At 35.6% G+C, this 21846-nt stretch overlaps 1 protein-coding gene across 1 annotated transcript in view; it reads left to right on the plus strand.

The window, feature by feature from the left end:
• The window catches only part of LOC128660439 (collagen alpha-6(VI) chain-like), a 534497-nt gene that overhangs the window by 448176 nt on the left and 64475 nt on the right, over nt 1-21846 (plus strand). The window contains exons 39-40 of the mRNA XM_053714286.1: nt 11785-11866; nt 12926-13104. Coding sequence (XP_053570261.1) covers nt 11785-11866; nt 12926-13104 — 261 coding nt within the window. The remainder of the gene's footprint in view (nt 1-11784; nt 11867-12925; nt 13105-21846) is intronic.

The following is a 21846-nucleotide window of genomic DNA, read 5'->3' on the forward strand; positions in this document are numbered from 1 at the left end:
TCCCAGGATTCTTGCCAAACCGGAATATAAGTCCTGTAAAAACTGAATTTGACCTTATTAGTTACAATGATAGGAGTCTAATGAAAAGACATATTGAGGAATCCGTAACTCAGTTGGATGGGCCATCTGCTATTGGATATTCTGTTCAGTGGGCTATTGACAATATTTTCTCAAAGGCTCCAAAACCAAGAAAGCACAAAGTTATTTTTACTATCCTTGGCAGCAGGACAAGTTACTGGGACAGAGAAAAACTGAGAGATATAACACGAAAAGCAAAATGCCAGGGTTTTACCATGTTCGTCTTGGCATACGGAAAAGAGATAAATGATAATGAATTGAAGTGAACTTTTCAGCTTTCCAAAAGACCAACACTTGCTGCACTTGGTTAGCATGGCCAAGTCTGAACTGGTGTATGCTGAGAGGTTTAGCCAGGGCCTTCCTCAACCTTCTTAATCGTAAGTAACAAATTATTGAATGGAACAAGGAAAAGGGGATTTAAACATGATATTAAATTGATTTGCTACGTAGTTGCAACTAATTTAGTCCAAGTTAAAATGTAACTGTCTCCATTATTTTAAATGAATGCTTAAAAAAGAAAAATATTTTTTGTTCTTATACCTGTGAAGTGTGTTACTATCCAATAATAGAGTTGTGGTAATTGGCTAACCAGAGAACAATCTGTTTCTAAAAACACAAATAAATGGTTTCTTCTTGTTAAAAAATACACATTTAGATTAACTGCACTTAAGGTAGACACACATAAAGGATTGGACAGTACCTTTAAGTCTAGAACAATTATTGAACAAAATTATGATAGCACTATACTGTGTATAAATATAGAGTGGTATAGAAAGAAGCAGATTACAAGAAGTTAAAGTGATAATTATGTTGGCTTGGGACATTTTAAGACCTGTAAGAAGACATCTCTGTTGTGTTGCTGTAGAATTGGAATATCAGGTGTAACCATCTAAAATAACATCTTGTTTGCTTAATTGTTATTGTTTTTTTAATTAGCAAAACTCCTCCCACTACTTGCCTCATTTGGGAGGAGCTAATTTAGCTCAGGTCTGTAGACGTCTAGATAGCCACTGTCATGATGTTAGAATAAAATGCAGTTGTATTGCAGTCGTATCAGTTAAAAAAAAGTATAAAGAAATATGGCAGAGTTAGAGTTGAGCGGTCAGCAGGGTACATTTAAGTTCTTAGAACCAGAAAATCCACAATTGTCAGAGCTAAATTACTTGAAAAAGGAGCAAACTAAATACAAATATATATTGCAAAGGTGTTTCATTATGCATAACTAAACATTTTATATAAAAATCTCAAGCTGTTTAATTGTGCCTTTAATATACGTTCTCTTCCGTAGCTTGAAAGGGACTGTTGCCTACCTAAATATTACTGATGTTACTAAGAGCTTTCAAATGTACAGGGGGAAATGCATCATATAAGAAAGAGGATATTGTATTAGATACTTAGCTGGCGGTTCTCCATTTGGACAAAGATGCAGCTAAAATTACAGATAAAAGTAATTTAACAAACAAAAGTAATTAACCTAGTGCAGGTATTATTCAAAAATGATGATATATACAGTAAAAAAATAATATATATATTCATTCTAATGGATTATTTAGAATATTTTAAATATGTATAATTATTTTTTTATGTTTTTAATTAATATTTTTAACAGTTTATATTTAATATTTCAATAGCACGCATTGAAGATAGCAATTATTTATGAGTGTCCAACCCAACCCTGTTAGTCCTAAATTGCAAACCCTGATGTATGTTATGTATATTTTACATTCCTATATTCTTCATATAGAAAATAATGTACTTTTTCTAATTTAATATATATTCTTTATACATATATCTGATACTGTTCATGTAACATACATATCTATATACTGTATCTATAGGAATATACAGTATATACAGGTTTGGGTATTATATAGATATATATATAGAAATATTGTATTTACAATAAAAAGTACATTGTTCTGCATATGAAAAACATTGGAATGTGAAATATTTATAATTCATGTCGGCTTTAGCGCACTTGAATAAATGCAATCAGGTGGCATGCGGGTATGGGTGTTCGTTTTTTTTTTCCCTCCAGTTTTCATGCTCCATTGAAGTCTATGGGGAATACGTTAACATGATAGAGACTTTGCAAACTATCGGCTAGATTATGAGTTTTGCGTTAGAGGCTATGCGGTGCTAACAAGCAGTTTTGTCTCACCGCTCACTTACCTGCAGCACTGGCATTACAGGTTTTTACAAAACCCGTCGCTAAAAGACAAGATGTGAGCGTTTGAGCAAAATTTTGCTCATTACCTCACTCCAATACCAGCGCTGCTTAAGTCAGCGGTGAGCTGGTCGTACATGCTCATGCACGATTTACCCTTAGGAATCAACGGGGAGAGCCGACTGAGAAAAAGTCTAACACCTGCAAAAAAGCAGCGTAAAACTCAGTAACGCAACCCCATTAATTCCTACGGAGAAATAAAATTTATGTTTACACCTAACACTCTAACATGAACCCCGAGTCTAAACACCGCTAATCTTACACTAATTAACCCCTAATCTGCTGCCCCAGACATTGCCGACACCTGCATTATATTTTTTAACCCCTAATCTGCCGCTCCGGACACCGCCGCCACCTACATTATACTTATGAACCCCTAATCTGCTGCCCCCAACATCGCCGACACCTACATTATATTTATTAACCCCTAATCTGCCGCACCCAATGTCGCCGCAGCCTACCTACACTTATTAACCCATAATCTGCTGCCCCCAACGTCGCTGCCACTATACTAAATGTATTAACCCCTAAACCTAAGTATAACCCTAACACCCCCTAACTTAAATATAATTTAAAATAAATCTAAATAAAATTACTATAATTAACTACATTATTCCTATTTAAAACCTATAAAATAAACCCTAAGATAGCTACAATATAACTAATAGTTACATTGTAGCTATTTTAGGGTTTATTTTTATTTTACAGGCAAGATTGTAATTATTTTAACTAGGTACAATAGTTATTAAATAGTTATTAAATAACTATTTAATAACTACCTAGCTAAAATAAAAACAAAAGTACCTGTAAAATAAAACCTAACCTAAGTTACAATAACACCTAACACTACACTATAATTAAATACATTTACTAAATTAAATACAATTACCTAAATTAAATTAAATTAGCTAAAGTACAAAACAAACAAACACTAAATTACAGCAAATAATAAACAAATTACAGATATTTAAACTAATTACACCTAATCTAATAGCCCTATCAAAATAAAAAAGCTCCCCCAAAATAAAAAAAATCCCTAGCCTAAACTAAACTACTAATAGCCCTTAAATAGCCAATAGAATGCGAGCTCAATCCTATTGGCTGATTGCATCAGCCAATAGGATTGAACTTCAATCCTATTGGCTAATTGCATCAGCCAATAGAATTTTTTCTACCTTAATTCAGATTGGCTGATAGAATTCTATCAGCCAATCGGAATCTAAGGGATGCCATCTTGGATGACGTCACTTAAAGGTACCTTCATTCGTCGGGTAGTCGTCGGATGAAGAGGATGCTCCACGTCGGATGGATGAAGCTAGAAGATGCCATCTGGATGAAGACTTCTGCCGTATGGAGGACCACTTCGCCCGGCTTGGATGAAGACTTCTCCCGGCTTCGTTGAGGACTTCGGCCCGGTTGGAGGAAGACTTCTGCCGCTTCCTTGAGGATGGATGTCCGGTCTTCAGAACTGATGTAATCCTTGCAGTTGGCCCATCCCACAGTGCAGGAAGCCTTGTAGAGTGGCAGAACAGCAATTACTCCTGTGCGGTGCATGTCTGACTGACAAGAAGGCAATCTAGTTAACACTGTATCCGAGTACAAAAGACAAGTAGACAGCATCTGGAAGCAAGAGACTAGTATAGCTCTATGACCAGCAAGATGGAAATTATTTGTGTTCACTTCCAGAAATAAGGTACACTGGGATATATTCTTTTGGATTTTGGATTTAGGACATTATAACGAAAATTCTTTGACTTTTTTCAACCTTTTACTTACTTTTATCACATTTTTTGGATTTGAGTTTTATTGCTATTGAGTTTTATAGCTATTGATCACAGCACTAGGATATCTTTTTTCCATTTGTTTTTTCCACATTTTTTATATTTTTTACATTTTTTACATTTTTATATTTTACATCACCCCCCACCAAGTCAGACTTCTTGGACACCTTCACAGCTATCACCTTTAGGATCGACTCACCATAGGGCAGAATTGCCCCCAAGGAACTTGGAACTACTTACCCCTGATATCAGGGATTGTCTAACACACATAGGAGACACTACACACTTATGATATTTAGGAATCGTTAACTTATTGTATTATATGTTTTTAGCGTTTTAATTTTTGAAGATTGCATTTCTGTACCTGTTATATGGTTTTATTCAATTTTTTATTGTACTCATGGATCCATGAATGACTTCTTTTTATATGTTTTACTCTTTTACACTTATGTATCACCACCCTGTTTGATACTATATAAGTTAATGTTTAAGAGGATATACATCTAATAAATTGAATAATTTCAACTCAATCTGATTGCAATTTCATATATTTTCTACATTTTTAACTGTTTTTATCGTGTATGTATAAATAAACCTGTGCATTTTCTCATAAATCTTATCAACGTTTCATGTGCATATATATCCCAGCCCACTTTGAGGCGCTCCCTAGATTCTAAATTATACATTATTCAATATCTATAGACAAACTAGGTGTCTTACTTTTTCTGGGGAGCTAGTTGGATACAGAGGAGACGCTGTGAGGAACACAACCTATTTCAGAACTGTAAGTCGATCTTCAGAGGGTTAGTATTAGGTTTTTTTAAGGGTGTAATGGGTGGGTTTTATTGTTAGGTTAGGGTTTGGGCCTGCAAAAGAGCTAACTGCCCTTTTAACGGCAATGCCCATCCAAATGCCCTTTTCAGGGCAATGGGGAGCTTAGGTTTTTTAGATAGTATTTTATTTGGGGGGTTGTTTGTGTGGGTGGTGGGTTTTACTGTTGGGGGGGGTTGTTTGTATATTTTTTTTTACAGGTAAAAGAGCTGATTACTTTGGGGCAATGCCCCACAAAACGCCCTTTTAAGGGCTATTGGTAGTTTAGTTTAGGCTAGGGGTTTTTTATTTTGGGGAGGCTTTTTTATTTGAAAGGGCTATTAGATTAGGTGTAATTAGTTTAAATATCTGTAATTTGTTTATTATTTTCTGTAATTTAGTGGGGGTTTTTTGTACTTTAGCTAATTTAATTTAATTTAGGTAATTGAATTTAATTTAGTAAATTTATTTAATTATAGTGAAGTGTTAAGTGTTATTGTAACTTAGGTTATGTTTTATTTTACAGGTACTTTTGTATTTATTTTAGCTAGGTAGTTATTAAATAGTTATTAACTATTTAATAACTATTATACCTAGTTAAAATAAATACAAACTTGCCTGTAAAATAAAAATAAACCCTAAGCTAGCTACAATGTAACTATTAGTTATATTGTAGCTAGTTTAGGGTTTATTTTATAGGTAAGTATTTAGTTTTAAATAGGAATAATTTAGGTAATGATAGGAATTTTTATTTAGATTTATTGTAATTATATTTAAGTTAGGGGGTGTTAGGGGTTAGGGTTAGACTTAGGTTTAGGGGTTAATACATTTAGTATAGTGGCGGCAACATTGGGGGCGGCAGATTAGAGGTTAATAAGTGTATGTAGGTGGCGGCGATGTTAGGGATGGCAGATTAGGGGTTAATAATATTTAACTAATGTTTGTGAGGTGGGAGTGTGGCGGTTTAGGGGTTAATATGTTTATTATAGTGGCGGCGGCATTGGGGGCAGATTAGGGGTTAATAAGTGTAGGTAGGTTGCGGCAACATTGGGGGCGGCAGATTAGGGGTTAATAAATATAATGTAGGTGGCAGCAATGTTGGGGGCAGCAGATTAGGGGTTCATAAATATAATGTAGGTGGCGGTGGTGTCCGGAGCGGCAGATTAGGGGTTAAAAATTTAATTTTAGAGTTTGCGATGCAGGAGGGCCTCGGTTTAGGGGTTAGGTAGTTTATGGGTGTTAGTGTACTTTTTAGCACTTTAGTTATGAGTTTTATGTTACGGCGTTGTACCATAAAACTCTTAACTACTGACTTTTAAATGCGTTAGGACTCTTGATGGGGTAGGGTGTACCACTCACTTTTTGGCCTCCCAGGACAGACTCATAATACCGGCGCTATGGAAGTCCCATAGAAAAAAGACTTTCTGAAGTTAACGTAAGTCGTCTTGCGGTGAGGCCAAATAAGTGTGCGGTGACCCTAAACCTTCAAGACTCGTAATACCAGCAGGCATAAAAATGCAGCGTTAGGACCTCTTAACGCTGCTTTTTTACCTTAATGCACAACTCGTAATCTAGCCATTACTCTTTTTGCACGTGCCGGGTTTCGCTTGCATGCAAAATTTATACTTTCAACAATTGATACGAGCGCAACCCGACGAATAGCCCTACACTCATAATCTAGTCCTAAGCGGGAAACAATTGCAACCTTTGAGAACATTAATATCCCTTTGGCATTATAATTTATGATATCTGTAAAACAAATGCACTGAAAAAAACAAAATAATAACAATTTTGAAATAAAACAAATATATCTCTACAATATAAAAAAAATATACATAAAGTGAGCAAAATTTTTCTCCACATCTCACCTCAATACCAGCGCTGCTTACGTTAGCGGTGAGGTGGCTGATCGTGCTCGTACACGATAAGCAGCGTAAAGCTCCTAACGCAGCCCCATTGATTCCTATTGGGAAATAAAAGTTATGTCTACAACTAACAGCCTAACATGAACCCCGAGTCTAAACACCCCTAATCTTACACTTATTAACCCCTAATCTGCCACCCCCAAAATCGCTGACACCTACATTATATTATTAATTAACCCCTAATCTGCCGCTCCGGACACCGCCGCCACCTACATTATACTTATGAACCCCTAATCTGCTGCCCCCAACATCGCCGAACCCTACATTATATTTATTAACCCCTAATCTGCCGCCCCCAACGTCGCCACCACTATAATAAACATATTAACCCCTAAACCTAACTCTAACCCTAACCCCCCTAACTTAATTTAAATAAATCTAAATAAAATTACTACAATTAACTAAATAGTTCCTATTTAAAACTAAATACTTACCTATAAAATAAACCCTAAGCTAGCTACAATATAACTAATAGTTACATTGTATCTAGCTTAGGGTTTATTTTTATTTTACAGGCAAGTTTGTATTTATTTTAACTAGGTAGAATAGTTATTAAATAGTTATTAACTATTTAACAACTACCTAGTTAAAATAAAGACAAATTTACCTGTAAAATAAAACCTTAATCTTAATTGTATTTAATTTAGGTAATTAATTTAATTGTAGTGTAGTGTTAGGTGTAATTGTAACTTAGGTTAGGTTTTATTTTACAGGTAAATTTGTCTTTATTTTAACTAGGTAGTTATTAAATAGTTAATAACTATTTAATAACTATTCTACCTAGTTAAAATAAATACAAACTTGCCTGTAAAATAAAAATAAAACCTAAGCTAGCTACAATGTAACTATTAGTTATATTGTAGCTATATTCGGGTTTATTTTACAGGTAAGTATTTAGTTTTAAATAGGAATAATTGAGGTAATGATAGTAATTTTATTTAGATTTATTTAAATTATATTTAAGTTAGGGGGTGTTAGGGTTAGACTTAGATTTATGGGTTAATAACTTTAATATAGTAGCGGCGACGTTGGGGGCGGCAGATTAGGGGTTAATAAATGTAGGTAGGTGTCGGCGATGTTAGGGGTTAATAATATTTAACTAATGTTTGCGATGCGGGAGTGCGGCGGTTTAGGGGTTCATATATTTATTATAGTGGCGGCGATGTCCAGTTCAGCAGATTAGGGGTTAAAAAATGTATTTTAGTGTTTGCGATGTGGGGGGGCCTCGGTTTAGGGGTTAATAGGTAGTTTATGGGTGTTAGTGTACTTTTTAGAACTTAAGTTAAGAGTTTTATGCTACAGCGTTGTAGTGTAAAACTTTTAACTACTGACTTTAAAATGCGGTACCAGGCTTGACAGGAGAGGGTCTACCGCTCACTTTTGGAAGACTCATAATACCGGCGCTATTCAAGTCCCATTGAAAATATAGGATATGCACTTAACGTAAGTGGATTTGCGGTATTTCAGAGTCTGGCCAAAAAAGTGAGCGGTACACCTGTAACTTCAAGGCTCCTAATACCAGCGGGCGTTAAAAAGCAGCATTAGGACCGGCCAACGCTGCTTTTTAAAGCTAACGCAAAACTCGTAATCTAGGCCATAGTAATCAGAGCAGGCATTAACAAACTATTAAAACATGGGGGAAAAGCTCACATTCTCAATATTTTTATGAGAGTACATCATAAGCTATAAAATTAGTGGTATAACTGTAAATCTATAATAATATTCCATTGAGATTAAAATTATTGGTATCATTTGTAGAATCGAGTAGAAATCTTTTGGAATGACAGCATTGAAAAAAATGACTGCCCCAGCCCATGTATAAAGCAAGCATACAATAAGCCAGCTAATATCTGTAACCAATATGTAGCGTGTTTCTAATTTCAAGTCAAATAAAATTTTAGGATATGAACTCAGACTTCTAGTATGCTTTCCAACTATGTAGGAATATATTGACATGTTGATAAGCCTCCAGGTAGTAATGTCGCAAATAGTTCGCCGGCGAATAGTTCTCGGCGAACATAGCATGTTCGCGTTCGCCGCGGACGGTGAACATATGCGATGTTCGGTCCGCCCCCTATTCCTCATCATTGAGTAAACTTTGACCCTGTACCTCACAGTCAGAAGACACATTACAGCCAATCAGCAGCAGACCCTCCCTCCCAGACCCTCCCACCTCCTGGACAGCATCCATTTTAGATTCATTCGGAAGCTGCATTCTTAGTCAGAGGAGGGACAGTGTAGCTGCTGCTGATTTAATAGGGAAATCGATAGCTAGGCTAGTGTATTCAGTGTCCTCTACAGTCCTGAAGGACTCATCTGATCTCTGCTGTAAGGACAGCACCCCAAAAAGCCCTTTTTAGGGCTAGAACATCAGTCTGCTTTTTTTTTTTTTCCTGTGTAATCTAATTGCAGTTGCCTGCCTGCCAGCATGTGTGTCAGACTCACAGCGTATACTGTGCCCACTTGCCCAGTGCCACCACTCATATCTGGTGTAACAGTAGTGTACATTTAAAAAAAAACAACACTTTTTTGACTGTGAAATAATAGCAGACAGCTGCCAGTCCCCAAGATGGCCGCCAAGCCGGCAGATGGGGAGGGTTAGCGAGCTGTTTTGGGGGGCATCCGGGAGGTTGGGGGCTAAGGGGGGATGCTACACCACAGCATATGTAAATATGCTAAAAAAAAATAAAAAAAAAATGTAAAAACCTTTTATTTTAGTACTGGCAGACTTTCTGCCAGAACTTAAGATGGCGGGGACAATTGTGGGATGGGGGGAGGGAAGGGAGCTGTTTGGGAGGGATCAGGGGGTCTGATGTGTCAGGTGGGAGGCTGATCTCTACACTAAAGCTAAAATTAACCCTGCAAGATCCCTACAAACTACCTAATTAACCCCTTCACTTCTAGCCATAATACACGTGTGATGTGCAGCAGCATTTAGCGGCCTTCTAATTACCAGAAAGCAACGCCAAAGTCTTATATGTCTGCTATTTCTGAACAAAGGGGATCCCAGAGAAGGATTTACAACCATTTGTGCCATAATTGCACAAGCTGTTTGTAAATAATTTCAGTGAGAAACCTAAAATTGCAAAAAATTTAAGTTTTTTTTAAATTTGATCGCATTTGGCAGTGAAATGGCGGCATGAAATATACCAAAATGGGACTAGATCAATACTTTGGGTTTTCTACTACACTACACTTAAGCTAAAATTAACTCTACAAGCTCCCTACATGCTCCCTAATTAACCCCTTCACTGCTGGGCATAAAACACGTGTGGTGCGCAGTGGCATTTAGCAGCCTTCTAATTACCAAAAAGCAACGCCAAAGCCATATAAGTCTGCTATTTCTGAACAAAGGGGATCCCAGAGAAGCATTTACAACCATTTATGCCATAATTGCATAAGTTGTTTGTAAATAATTTCTGTGAGAAACCTAAAGTTTGTGAAAAAGTGAACAATTTTTTTTTATTTGATCGCATTTGGCGGTGAAATGGTGGCATTAAATATACCAAAATGGGCCTAGATCAATACTTTGGGTTGTCTACTACACTACACTTAAGCTAAAATTAACTCTACAAGCTGCCTACATGCTCCCTAATTAACCCCTTCAATGCTGGGCATAAAACATGTGTGGTGCGCAGTGGCATTTAGCAGCCTTCTAATTACCAAAAAGCAACGCCAAAGCCATATGTCTGCTATAATGGCATGTCTGGCACACAGTGTTGGGGCAAGGGTCCATCTGACCACTGATACCTGGTCTGCAAAGCATGGTCAGGGCAGGTATATCACCTACACTGCGCACTGTGAAGCGGGCGTAACCCTTACACTACCCGATCGATACAACATCATACCTGATGTTTTAAAGCACGTTATTCCAAACAATTTAGGAATGTTAGGTGATTTATGCCCTTTATGGATTAAAACCAGACTCTGCATCAACTATGTAATTTTCCATGGGAGTTTTGCCATGGATCCCCCTCCGGCATGCCACAGTCCAGGTGTTAGTCCCCTTGAAACAACTTTCTCATTACTATTGTGGCCAGAAAGAGTCCCTGTGGGTTTTAAAATTCACCTGCCTATTGAAGTCTATGGCGGTTCGCCCGGTTTGCCGGCTCGCAAACTTTTGCGGAAGTTCGTGTTCGCCGTTCTCAAACTCAAATTTTTATGTTCGCGACATCACTACCTCCAGGTCAATAGCTTGTGGGATTTTTTATTTTATACATTTTAATGTTCTATGGATTATTTAATTCTTTGATGCTCCTTAGTTAAAGAGATAGGAAAGTCAAAATTAAACTTACATGATTCAGATAGAGCATGTCATTTTAAGACACTTTTAAATTCACTTCTATTTTCAAATGTGCTTCGTTCTCTTAGTATCCCTTGTTAAAAAATGAATTTGAATATATCATACACTAGTGGGAGCTGCTGCTAATTGGTGCCTGCACACATTTGTCTCTTGTGATTGGCTAAATCGATATTTTTAGCTTCCTGTCAGTAGTGCAATGCTGTCCCTTCCGTAATGGATAACAAGAGAATGAAGAAAATTTTATAATAGAAATAAATTGGAAAGTTGTTTAAAATTGTATGTTCTATCTGAATCATAAAATAAAATTTTGGGGTTTACTATCCCTTTAAATATTTTATCATTTTATTGCATTTCTCATCTTCCAAAAGGAGTATTGTTTCATTTTTAAAAGCTCAGATTACCTTCTTTCCTCCTCCTATATAGACTTGTTAACAATATTGACAATTGTTTCCAATACGTTTAGGACTTTCTGTAAATTAGGCCTTGCATTTCTTTTTCATTACTCTCTCTAACTTTCTATCATAAAATCATTTTCAAAAATGTTGGACAAGCCGCTAAATGTATCATCTGTACTTCACTTTTGATACTGAGACTCTTTGTATTGCTTATTTGTCTTACCCTAACTGTTCTAAATGTTCTAACTTTTTTTTTTATTTCCAGGTGAACTTAATAAATACCCACCATCAGGTATGCAAGGAGAATGCGGAGGACGTGGAGACTCATCTTTCCCTTTACTTCAAAGGTCAGATTCCACTAATGCATGAAAACATTTTATCGTAATTAATTTAAAATAAAAAAAATTTCACTCACAAAACCCCAAAACATTTACTGAATTGCATTAACAGTATTTTGTTGCCTTCCCTTAAAAATCAGTGAAGAAAAGATTAAGGGCCATATTTATCAAAGGGCGAGCGGACATGATACTTTGTAGCGTATCATGTCCGCTGCACATCGATAAATGCCGACACCATACGCTGTCGGCATTTATCATTGCACAAGCAGTTCACCAGAATTGCTTGTGCAATACCGCCCCCTGCAGATTTGTGGTGTCAATCAACCCGATCATATTCGATCGGGTTGATTTCTGTCCGCCGCCTCAGAGCAGGCAGACAGGTTATTGAGCAGTGGTCTTTTGACCGCTGCTTCATAACTTCTGTTTCCGGTGAGCCTGAAGTCTTGCCAGAAACAACGGGCATCAAGCTCCATTTGGAGCTTGATAATTCGGCCCCTAAAAATGCATTTTATTTGATGGCTAGTTAGAGGAATCCTTAGACTAGGTTATAGGCACCCTAGGTCTTCTAACTTTTCTCTATGTAATCTGATTATATCATTATTTACAGGTATATGATACCCCAAAACGTTATTTCATGATAAAGAGAGAGCATACAACAACTTTCCGATTTACTTCCATTATCAAATGTGCTTAATATTTTTGGTATCTTTGTTGAAGGAGCAGCAATGCACTACTGGGAGCTAGCCGAACATAGGTGAGCCAGTGACAAGAAGCATGTATGTGCAGCCACCAATCAGCAGTTAGGTTCCAAGGGTGCATTGCTGCTCCTGAACATACCTAGGTATGCTTTTCAGCAAAGGATAATAATAGAACAAAGAAAATTAGATATCATAAGTAATATAGAAAGTTGTTTAAAATTGCATCCTCTATTTGAATCATGAAAGAAAAAATTGGGTTTCATGTCTTTTTAAGTGCTTCTCTTACAAGGAATGAAAATTAGTTAAATAGTAAAATTGTTATATTCTTACTTTCATTTATTATATAACTATATTTATTATTCAATGGCAGTATCACTGGTCTCAATACACGTATTGAAGAAGTGGAACCAATTGAAGGTGCCCAAGAGAATGTAGAAGGATTTATTGAAGAGGAGTATATATATGAAGAGGAGACAGAGGTTACACGTGAACCAAAAACATTGGAAGAGATTGTAGGAGAATCAATTGCGACAATGGTCCTAGGGCCTGGTAAGTACCGTTTGAACAATATTATATCTCACATACAATATGTATTTATCCAACAGGTATAACACCAAGTAAGTTCTGAGTACCTAGCTTGAAAACATATATGGAGGCTTCAGAGATCAAATAAGCCATAGTTTTCCTCAGTGTTTTTTTTATAAAGTTAATTAGAACTGTAATGTAAGTTATTTGTATGTAATAATAGGTTTATCTTTGTTCATAGACTGAAAATAAATTCTTAATAAAATCTCCAGCTTTGAATATAAGATATATATAATTTGGTTCAACACAATGGTATTCTAAAGTTTCTTACATTATTTTAGTGGAAGGATGCAAGTAGCAGTGAATCTTTAATCTTTTTTTTTAATTATTTTAAAGGACATTGAAATCAGTACAGGTATACCTCACTTTACAGCACTTTACTAATACAGCTCTGATATGGAACTGAAGTTCAACCTCAAAGGATTTTGAAACAGTACTGTACTCATCGTGAGTATGCAAGAAAACCGACTGGCACCGTTTTGTCATGCAGTGCACTCCATGGTGCCGATTTATCATGCCCCGTAGGCATCTTAATGCATTTGTTTCCATGCGAGCCTTCATTCTCCCCGGAAACAGGAGTTAAGAAGCTGCTCCTAAACTCGTCCGCCACCTCCGAGATGGCGGACAGCCCCTGCTAGCGGAGGATTGGCCCCGAATGTGCAGGGGGCGGCATTGCATAAGCATTTCTAATGAAATGCTTATGCAATGATAAATGCCGACAGAGTATGCTGTTGGCATTTATCGATGTGCGGCGGACATGATCTGCTATAGTGGATCATGTCCATCCGCACATTGATAATTTGGCCCCATAGTCTCAGTGTTGTAATCTGGCAAATGTTGTATTTTACAGGTAGTGTACAGTTTTTTTGAATACTAATTGAATACAGGTGGCCCTCGTTTTACAACGGTTCAATTTACACCATTTCAGAATAACAACCTTTTTTTCCAGTCATGTGACTGCTATTGAAAAGCATTGAGAAGCAGTGCATTTATTAAAATAGCCAGTAGGTGTAGCTGTCTGCTTGTGTTGCAGCAAAGCGAAGCAAGCTGAAATTAATCAGTTTAACCAGACCTGAGCTATCGAGCAGATTTCAAACAAGATCTTCCTGTCTATAAATCAGTCCAGATTGGAATGTATAGAAAGAACTGTTTGCAGAAAAATGCAAGAGAAGTCTGTGTTGTGTGATTATTTTATTAGGTTTATAATGCTGTTTAGCATTTAAAGTCTTCATTTCAAAGCATTAAAAATAATGTATTAGGTGTTACTTATGACAATTTTGAGAGAGGCCTGGAACCTATCTCCCTCACTTCCCATTGACTTACATTATAAACTGGGTTTCAATTTACAACGGTTTTGATTTACAACTATTCCTTCTGGAACCTAACCCCGGCGTAAACTGAGGGCTACCTGTACTGTACTGTACTGTGCTAGTTTAAAACTAACCTTAGCACTATTGCACACCTAATATATGTTAGTTCAAACATGTTTTCAAGTTAATAAACGCTCAAGTGAAAAGAAAGAAAAAACTGCCTTGTTTCACTATAAGGCGGTTTTCACTTTACAGCAGCACTACAGTCCGTAGCTATATGATTATATACAGTTTAAAAGTTACATTAAAAAGTTATTAATAGTTATTAAAAAGGTCACTTGAATAAAATAGAGCAATGCAGCCACTGCTATAATGTAAATAACCCACTCTCTTTAATTCACACTAACCCAAAGCTGTTAAAAAGCCAACAAAATAACTGATCTGTTAAGGAAGAATACCTGAATTCCAAGTGGAGATTCACCAACAGGCACTAGTAAAAGCTTATATAAAGAGAGTGAGAAGAGAGCTGCTGACACAGGGGGAAAACAATGGCATGGTGAGCAGTGGCTGTTGGTGAATTTTCAACATGGTGGGGCAGTAGACCCCACCCCTTGAAATAATACCCCACCCCTCAGATGGCTCCACCCATTTGAACCTGTCTACTGTAATCTCACAGTTGTTTAAATGATTACAGGATACACAATACAAATATATATATTTTTTACTTTTTTTTGTGATCAACAGGGGTAAACACAGCTATAGGACAATAATAAAATGCACTAACGCATTCGAGAATTTTCTTTCTGGCAAAGCTGAAAAACATTCCTGTTCCCACATTCTAGTCATGTTAATATCATTGCTAAGATGCAATTTTAAGTTTAAAGTGCCATTCTATTGAAATAATACAATGCTTTAATTCACAAAATTGTGTGTAATTTTAACACTAGCTACTCTGCAATCTTTGGGCCAGATTACAAGCAGAGTGCCATTTAGCGCTTCTTTTCGAGTGATAACTCTGCTAGTAGTAAGCTTTTTTCTCTCGTTTTATGAATTAACACGGCACGTGTTAAAAGCCGAACTCAGAATAACGCGTGTGTAATAACCTATTCCCCCCTAGAAGTCAATAGAGCAAAAAAAGTGGGAACACCCAACTCACGTGCAAACCCAATCACATATTCTCAAGTGCACTAACTTGACATGAAAATATGAATATTTCACATTCCAATGTTCTTCACATACAAGAATGTGTACTATTTATTCATAAATAAATATTTATATTTATATATACATTGAGAGAAACAAATATTTGATCCCCTGCTGATTTTGTACATTTGCCCACTGACAAAGAAATAATCAGTCTATAATTTTAATGGTAGGTTTATTTGAACAGTGAGAAACAGAATAACAACAACAAAATCCAGAAAAACACATGATAAAAAAGTTATAAATTTATTTGCATTTTAATGAGTGAAATAAGTATTTGATCCCCTAACAATCAGCAAGATTTCTGGCTCCCAGGTGTCTTTTATACAGGTAACGAGCTGAGATTAGGAGCACTCTCTTAAAAGTAGTGCTCCTAATCTCAGCTTGTTACCTGTATAAAAGACACCTGTCCACAGAAGCAATTAATCAATCAGATTCCAAACTCTCCACCATGGCCAAGGCCAAAGAGCTGTCCAAGGATGTCAGGGACAAGATTGCAGACCTACGCAAGGCTGGAATGGGCTACAAGACCATCACCAAGCAGCTTGGTGAGAAGGTGACAACAGTTGATGCAATTATTCGCATATGGAAGAAACACAAAATAACTGTCAATCTCCCTCGGTCTGGGGCTCCATGCAAGATCTCACCTTGTGGAGTTTCAATTATCATGAGAACGGTGAGGAATCAGCCCAGAACTACACAGGAGGAGCTTGTCAATGATCTCAAGACAGCTAGCGCTATAGTCAACAAGAAAACAAGTGTTAACACACTACGTTGTGAAGGACTGAAATACTACAGCACCCGCAGGGTCCCCCTGCTCAAGAAAGCACATGTACAGGCCCGTCTGAAGCTTGCCAATGAACATCTGAATGATTCAGTGGAGAATTGGCTGAAAGTGTTGTGGTCAGATGAGATCAAAATCGAGCTATTTGGCATCAACTCAACTCGCCGTGTTTGGAGGAGGATCTGCAAAGAGGAGTGGGACAAAATCCCTCCCGAGATGTGTGCAAACCTGGTGGCCAACTACAATTTCTTACCTCTGTGATTGCCAACAAGGAAGTCATGTTTTGCAAAGGGGTCAAATACTTATTTCACTCATTAAAATGCATATCAATTTATAACTTTTTTTAAATGCATTTTTCTGGATTTTGTTTGTTATTTTTCTGACTCTCACTGTTCAAATAAACTTACTACTGTATTACAATTATAGACTGATCATTGCTTTATTAGTGGGCAAGCGAACAAAATCAGCAGGGAATCAAATAATGTTTTCCCTCACTGTATATATATATATATATATATATATATATATATATATATATATATATATATATATATATATATATATATAATGTTTTTATTGTACAATATAAATCTATACCTATATATATATATATATATATATATATATGATTATATATAGGTATAAGCATATACAGATATATAGGAATATTTAGAAATACTTATTTTTTTATGTACAGAACATTGGAATGCGAAATATTCACGGTAATACACAGTATAACACTTTATTAAATATGAATATTGCATAATATGTTTTACTTGTTTTTATCTTCTTAACTGCAAAGGTCTCCAATGCACTTATATATATATATATATATATATATATATATATATGTGTGTGTACATATGTATGTATGTGTTTATATGTGTATATATGTCTGTAAATACATATATAAATACATAAATACATCTGTACACACATAAATATATATATATGTATCTCAGTGTTAAAGCCGTTTTTGTGACATTTTTTTGTTTCGCAAAACAGTTAACCAGCGCTCTGAGGACGTGGCAATCATTCTACCATAAATTGCGATTGTGCTCAGGTGATCACATTTACTTTCAACTTATTATACGAGCAGAAAATTTGATGTGTGCAAACACCCCCAATAAACCCCTTATCGCATGCATGTAATTGTTAATTCACCACTCGTAATCTGGCCCTTTGTGTTTAACGCTCACAAAGGTGGTAAACACATAGTTAAAGTACCTAGCTGTGCAACCACCACTGCTGATTGGGTCAGAGGCAGTTTCTGCAACTCTCGGGCAGTACTTTAACTATGTGTTAACCCATTTTCAGGTGTTAAACACATAAAGTTGGAGGGTTGCTAGTAATTAAATTACATGCTCTAATGAATAAGGGCATGCCATTTTTTCATTATAATTGCCATTTTAGAAATGTTCCCAAATCTCAACAGTATACAGATTTTTCACCCAAGGACAAGGAAAGCATAATCACTCACCAGATCCCTCTCCTCCACAGAGATTAAAGATGCACAGACAGCTTTAACAGTAAAATTTGCCCTTCACATTGGAGGTTAACAATTGTTTCCACAAATGATATTACAAAATGATTCCAGCACAGCTATTATTTATAATAGAATACACATACAGAGGAACAAGTGTATTCGTAATGAGATTATCTCTGTATGCAAACACACAGAGAAACACAGACAATGGCTTCTCAAGAAATGTGCAGCGACATCTAAGCTGAGAGCTGCTTTTTTATCACAGGAAAAAAAGGCTTGTGTGGGTAGTTTGAAATGTAAACACTGTTGCAAATAAATAAACCTCCTTAGTGCAGCACTGTTTGCTTAGGAACCTCTGTTAATACAGAGATGGTGACCTCTCAGCCACAGTAAACACAGGAGAAATAACTGTCAACCGCTCCAAAAATACTTGCAAGTTACAACCCAGATATTGGTATCTGCTGACAACATCATCACTCAAGCAAACTGTCACAGCCACTGTGCAGAGCCATTCTTTTTCAAGACCAACCAAGCAACTTTATCCCCCATCGCTGACATGATAGAATGGGGCATGAGGCTGGTGGGGAAAGATTTGCGCACTCTCTGAAAACATGGTGTGGGAAATGAAATGGTGGTTAAGGGGTTAATAATTTTGAGGAATGTAATCAAGAGGGAATGGAACGTGGTCAGGGGGTAAGCTTTGAGGATAGAGACTGCACTTCAGTACAAAGAATGTGTTGCCTTTCCATCCCAATGGGCATGATGACACTCAGCAGCAAATTCCTCTATGCAGCAGTTTTGCAGCAGATGCTACTGTCACTATGCTTGTGTTGTAATTTGCTGCGAGTCATGTCCTCAGGTTATGCAAAATGTGTAAACCCATCACCTGTGCTGTCTTCCAATGAGAGATTAGTAGCCCTCTTTTTCCCCCAAGGTCGTCTGTGCTGAGACATGCAGAAATGTAATGGGTCTTGTGACAAACGTCTAATAGGAACAGACTAAGCATGTGTAAAGTGCTCTGAGACAGAGCAAATTAAAAAAAAAAACTCCCTTTCTTCTGACAGTACAGTAGATTTTTTTTGTTATACATTTTTTTATTATTATTATTATTATTTTAAACTAACCCCAACCCCTACCCAACTCCTGAAAAATAATAACCTGCTTGTCCAGCTTTACAATAGCATTTTATTAAATTTTTGCCCCCAAAATGTGGGGTGATGCCCCTACTGTCCCTATTGAGGAGCCTCCACTGTGCATCATTTCCATGTCATTGTAGCTATGTCTCTTAATGTCCATTTAAAATTAGTACAGAGATAAGAAACCTTTTGGATGTGGATTAAGAATAAGGCCCAATTTTCTAAATATGGGGTATAATCAAATCATTTATAGTTTTAATATGAAAACATCTTGCGTATACTTTGGCTTTCTTACCTATGGCATTCATTTTCATAAGAAGTGCTTCTGTTTGAAAATTTTAGCACATCAGTATTACGTATATGGTATTAAATCCAGAACATCTGAATTTTCTATATTCAGACTGGGTATAAATTAAAAACCTGTAAAATGCAGGGATTTTAGTGTCAACACTTATTAAAGGGACAGCATATGGTATCTCACAAGAAGCTTTGGTAATTAGTATTAATTTGTTGGATAGCTTTATAAAAACAATTAAATATTTATTAATTAAAAATCAAAACAGTTATGTCTGTATGTTTTTTATTTTGAAGATTTCATTAATTCCTTTTTTTTTTTATAAATTAAAAAAAAAATGCAATATTCAAACAGTTTGCTGTGTGAAGTGGACTTGCCAAAAATTCAATATGTTTATAAACAAAGCACAAACAATATAAATTGCGTTAGATAATAAATATTTTTGCTGACAGGAAAATAAACTATACAATTAAGAAACAAAGCAATAGATAAACAATTTTATTTGTTTCAGTCATTGAAATAAGAGGGAACTTGTGATATGACGACAGCTTAAGCAAGTCGTTTCAAGTTATTAGAAATTATTTATGTCAAGTTTTCTATTGTGCATTTCCTTCTTTACGTATCATAGCTTTATTTTGCTCTGTTCACTTGCACTCATACACTGTCACTTTCTTGTATATAAAATATCATACCTAGTTATTTGGTATCTCTCAGAATATTATTTGTTTTGATAATCTTACACCTTACTAACAACGTATCTTTGTTCAGGACCATGAGCTTCTCTCCTCATATCCACTTTTATAAGAGACTCATTTTTTTTGCACATTCATTAAAGATAACACATTTTGGCCGCAGTTGTTCATACTAAATAAATATTTATTTATTTATTTTTGTGTTAACTTGTAATTTTATCTTTTATCTAATGTAAAATTAGAATATTTAAATGTGGTTTCACATTGATTCTTTCTTTGAATAAATATTCAAATATAGGCCTAGATTACAAGTGGAGTGCATATATATTGTGCTTTAACATTGCTCGGACGCAGTCAATAGCGCTTCTATTTTTGCACTTATACTCAGTTATTTTTAGTGCTTGAGCAATAGTCTGAGTGTGCTAAATCTCTCACATAATAGACTTATATGGGGGGCAGTCAAGTTCATGTAAGATAATGCTTAAGCTATGTCAATGGTTTGCTAAGCCGATGGAGCGATAAGCAAGTCACTTATCATGTAGCTCTGTGCTATAATATTATATAATATAATAATGGATTACTCTAGCTCTCAAAAAAACACTATGGGCCAGATTACAAGTTGAGCGCTATTTAACGCTCCTGCTCGTGCGTTAACTACACTAGAAGCAAGCTTTATGCACGCGCTGGGTTGTGCTTATTTTATGAGCTTAAAGTAAACTGTTTTTAAAGAATTTCTAAAGACTAAAATACGACAAAAACTAAAATGGCATTTTAGTCAAAAGACTATGACTAAAGCTGAATCAAAATGACATTTTAGTCAAAAGACTATGACTAAAACTAAATAAAAAAATTTGCTGACAAAAACATTTTATGCAAGTTGTTATAATCAATCCATATCTAATTACTGCTCTTTTGCCAAATTTACTAAACTAAATTTTATTAAATTTTAAGATAAATAAAGACATGTTATATATCACAACAGTTACATCTGTTAAATCTGTATTGCATGTTCAAACCTTAATACCATAAATAAAAACAGGTTAATAAAACTTTACTCCAGGAGTATATAATGAGTTTGGAAGTTCTAGAGCAGTGCTAATATTGTTGCCGCAATGTTTTTGAATCTGTGAACAATCAATTGATTCTTCCTATAGAAATAAGCATAACCCACGAGTATGGGTTTAAGTTATGCTATGCCTGTGCTAGCTGTAGAAACTTTTTGTTGTGTTGAGTTACTTGATACTTTTTTTAATTATTAAAAGAGAACTAAATCTGTGTCTGTATTGCATGTTTAAACCTTAATACCATAAATAATAACAAGTGTTATGTTTACTCCTGGAGTATATAATCAGTTTGCAAATTATAGAGAAATGCTTAAATAATGCATTACACTTTAACTAAACCCCTTAGATTTTAGTCTACTAAAATCTATTGAAGATTTAGTCGACTAAAACTAGACTAAAACTAAAACAATTCAGATGACTAAAATACGACTAAAACTAAAATGGCATTTTAGTCAAAAGATTAAAACTAAGACTAAATCAATATTTGCCGTTAAAATTAACACTGATATAAATATATATATATATATATATATATACTTATATGTAGGTATAGATACAGTATATGTATACTGTATAGAAATATCTATTTAAAAATACTTAGAACGTATTCCCCTATGTGCAGAACTTTTTACAGTACAGTTTTACAATATTTACAGTAAATACACAGTATAACACTTTATTAAATATGAATATTGCATAAATATGTTTTTACATATTTTCATCTACTTAACTGCAA

The sequence above is a fragment of the Bombina bombina genome, chromosome 5 (assembly GCF_027579735.1).
Source record: "Bombina bombina isolate aBomBom1 chromosome 5, aBomBom1.pri, whole genome shotgun sequence".
NCBI lineage: Eukaryota > Metazoa > Chordata > Amphibia > Anura > Bombinatoridae > Bombina > Bombina bombina.